Raw genomic sequence first — 2698 nt, 5'->3', positions numbered from 1 at the left:
TAAAACTATTAGTTTAGGAATGGTCTATATTTTTTTTTAACCTTTTTACTATACTTTTCACTAAATTTCTTTAAAACAATTATTTAATATAATTTATTTAATATAATTATTTAATATAATTTAATATATTATTATAATATTTTAATTTAATATAATTATGCTCTTTATTGTTTTCTAAAATTAATATAATTAAAATGAGATTTATTAGATTAATTAAATATTCTCTTTTTAGATATGTGTAATCTCGCTATGGACTCCGGCCCATGCAGAGGTACTTTCCCTAAATATTATTATGAACCAGGTTTACGTGCCTGCCGTGAATTTATTTACGGTGGATGCGACGGCAACGCTAACAGGTTCAGTACAATTTCTGAATGCGAGTCTATTTGCATACACCATGAAGAGCCTGTACCTCCCGGAAATGACACCAGCGTTTTAAATTTATGTGCGTATATTTTTATCATTATCACTTTATTTGTTTCCTCCCAAACAATACTTTCAAGCTGTTAACTTTCGTAATCATATTTTTGTAGAATTTTTATACTACTTTAAAATAGATAGATTGTATAACAGTGTTTATGATAATGATACAGCAATTTGTAAAGAACCAGTTGATAGTGGATCTTGTACGTCCGGTGCTACAAAACGATTCTATTTCGACGAGGAACATCAAACGTGTCGGGCATTTATTTATACCGGATGTGGTGGCAATCGCAACAGATTCAAGACTTTCGAATCTTGCATTAACACTTGCCTTAGGAGTAAGTTTAGGATAAAAGATCGTTAATGAGTTTATTACTCTCTTTTTATTATTGCAGATATTGCCACTCAGCTATGCTACAGTGTACAGCAATTGCTTTTTATAAACGTACATGTTTTCATACGATTTCCATTTCCTTATATATTTCTATATGTTTAAAGACTTTTCTTGCTTTTTCGGCAATTTTGTTTACGCGATATTTTGTTTTCTCTATTTTCAATCCTTTGATTAACATACGATTAAAAACGTATTTGTATCATTTTAAATATATATATTAAAAATTTAGATATTTAAAAATTCTTCTGTTATAATTAAATTTACAATCAGACATAAACGTGGATGAGATAAAATTATATATGTATAAAATTTTTCTTCTTCAAAATACAATCGCAAATAAAACATAATAGCTTTAATAATTTTTACGTATCTGATGACATTCAACGCAACTCGACATAAAATTGAAAATATAGAAAGTTATTTTAAGTATACGAAAATTTGAAGTATATTTCACCGCTTATATTTCTGTCCTTCACTGGATGCTAATTGTACTTCTATGCCGCAAATGTATCGATAGCTTTTATTTCTTCCCTTATATTAAAATTACGCTCGCAGCTCGAGAAGATAAAATTTTTCAGTAATTTTTCTTACAATTACAGCGAGTAATGAAATTGATGTGGATTCAAAAGATACGAAAGATCAATGCGCGGAGGCCAAGGAAGAGTGTAATATTATCCGTTGTCCATACGGTAAAGAACAGTACGTGGATTCGCAGGATTGCGAACGCTGTCGTTGTGTCGATCCTTGTAGAACAAAGATCTGTCCTGAGAGTACTCGATGCGCCATTACGCTAGTCGCTACGCAAGATGGCACGGAATACAAAGGCGTTTGTCAGTCGAGTAAGCAACTTTTATCTTAGAATTTTTATTTTATTTCTACATTTTTTGTCATGTTAATTCTTGAATAATTCTTTATACGATCATATAAATTAGCAACAATCGTAATATTTATATACGTCTAAGAAAAAATTTTATTTGTGCACAAGTGACATGTAGACAACGGCGCATGTTAAATAATTAACTTTCTTAATAATGAGAGAGAGAGAGAGAAAGAATGAAAGACAGTTAAATTGTTATTATCACTCTTATATAGAGAAGTATACTTTTAAAAAAAATACACTTTTGTGTTAAACTTAGTCATCTCCCTATGAATTTGTCTGTAAATAAATAAGTATATTATATATATATACATATATATATATGTGTGTGTGTGTATATGTATACATTGCAGTCGTTAAACCTGGTCGTTGCCCAAAAGTATCCAACAGCACAAGATGTGAACAAGAATGTGTCACGGATGCGGACTGTCCTGGAGAATGGAAATGCTGTAACAGTGGTTGCGGCACATCCTGTCTGGAACCTGCACCAGAAGAAGTTTCGACGACATCACGACCTACTGTTATCCCGCCACAATATGGTGGTGAACCTGCGATGATTCAACAACCCGAAGAACCTCATGTCAGCGCGCAAGAAGGTGGCTATATTACATTGAAATGTGTCGCACTAGGAACTCCCAGACCACTCATCACATGGAGAAAGGATACTACATTGGTAAATTATGTTACTGTATATTTCAAATGCGCGAAACAAATAGTTTATCCCTTAGCGGCCACACCTCAGCCCGGCCACATCGCGGCCACACCGGGGTACATACTCACCCCACGCTAAAAAAATTAGTTGTACAAGATATATGAGTATTTTAAGATTTCTAATCAATTGTTTCATGTTTGTTGAACAGTTCTTCAACATTTCTAATGATTTATATTAGTCAATTTATAAATGGCGCTCTAAAAATTGGTCATATATGTGAAGATTCGGCAAAAATGACTTTTTTCAGAAAAAAATTCATTACTCCGCCATTTTTCAATATTAAGGGCTAAAA

General features: G+C 32.2%; 1 protein-coding gene across 1 annotated transcript in view; it reads left to right on the top strand.

The window, feature by feature from the left end:
• The window catches only part of Ppn (proteoglycan-like sulfated glycoprotein papilin), an 89261-nt gene that overhangs the window by 82333 nt on the left and 4230 nt on the right, over positions 1–2698 (top strand). The window contains 4 exon segments of the mRNA XM_018505254.1: positions 233–445; positions 594–761; positions 1417–1656; positions 2048–2367. Coding sequence (XP_018360756.1) covers positions 233–445; positions 594–761; positions 1417–1656; positions 2048–2367 — 941 coding nt within the window.

The sequence above is a fragment of the Trachymyrmex cornetzi genome, unplaced genomic scaffold, assembly GCF_001594075.2.
Source record: "Trachymyrmex cornetzi isolate Tcor2-1 unplaced genomic scaffold, Tcor1.1 scaffold203, whole genome shotgun sequence".
In the NCBI taxonomy this organism is placed as follows: domain Eukaryota; kingdom Metazoa; phylum Arthropoda; class Insecta; order Hymenoptera; family Formicidae; genus Trachymyrmex; species Trachymyrmex cornetzi.
Note: the sequence above shows the minus strand (reverse complement) of the source record. Positions and strands in the feature narration are given on the sequence as shown.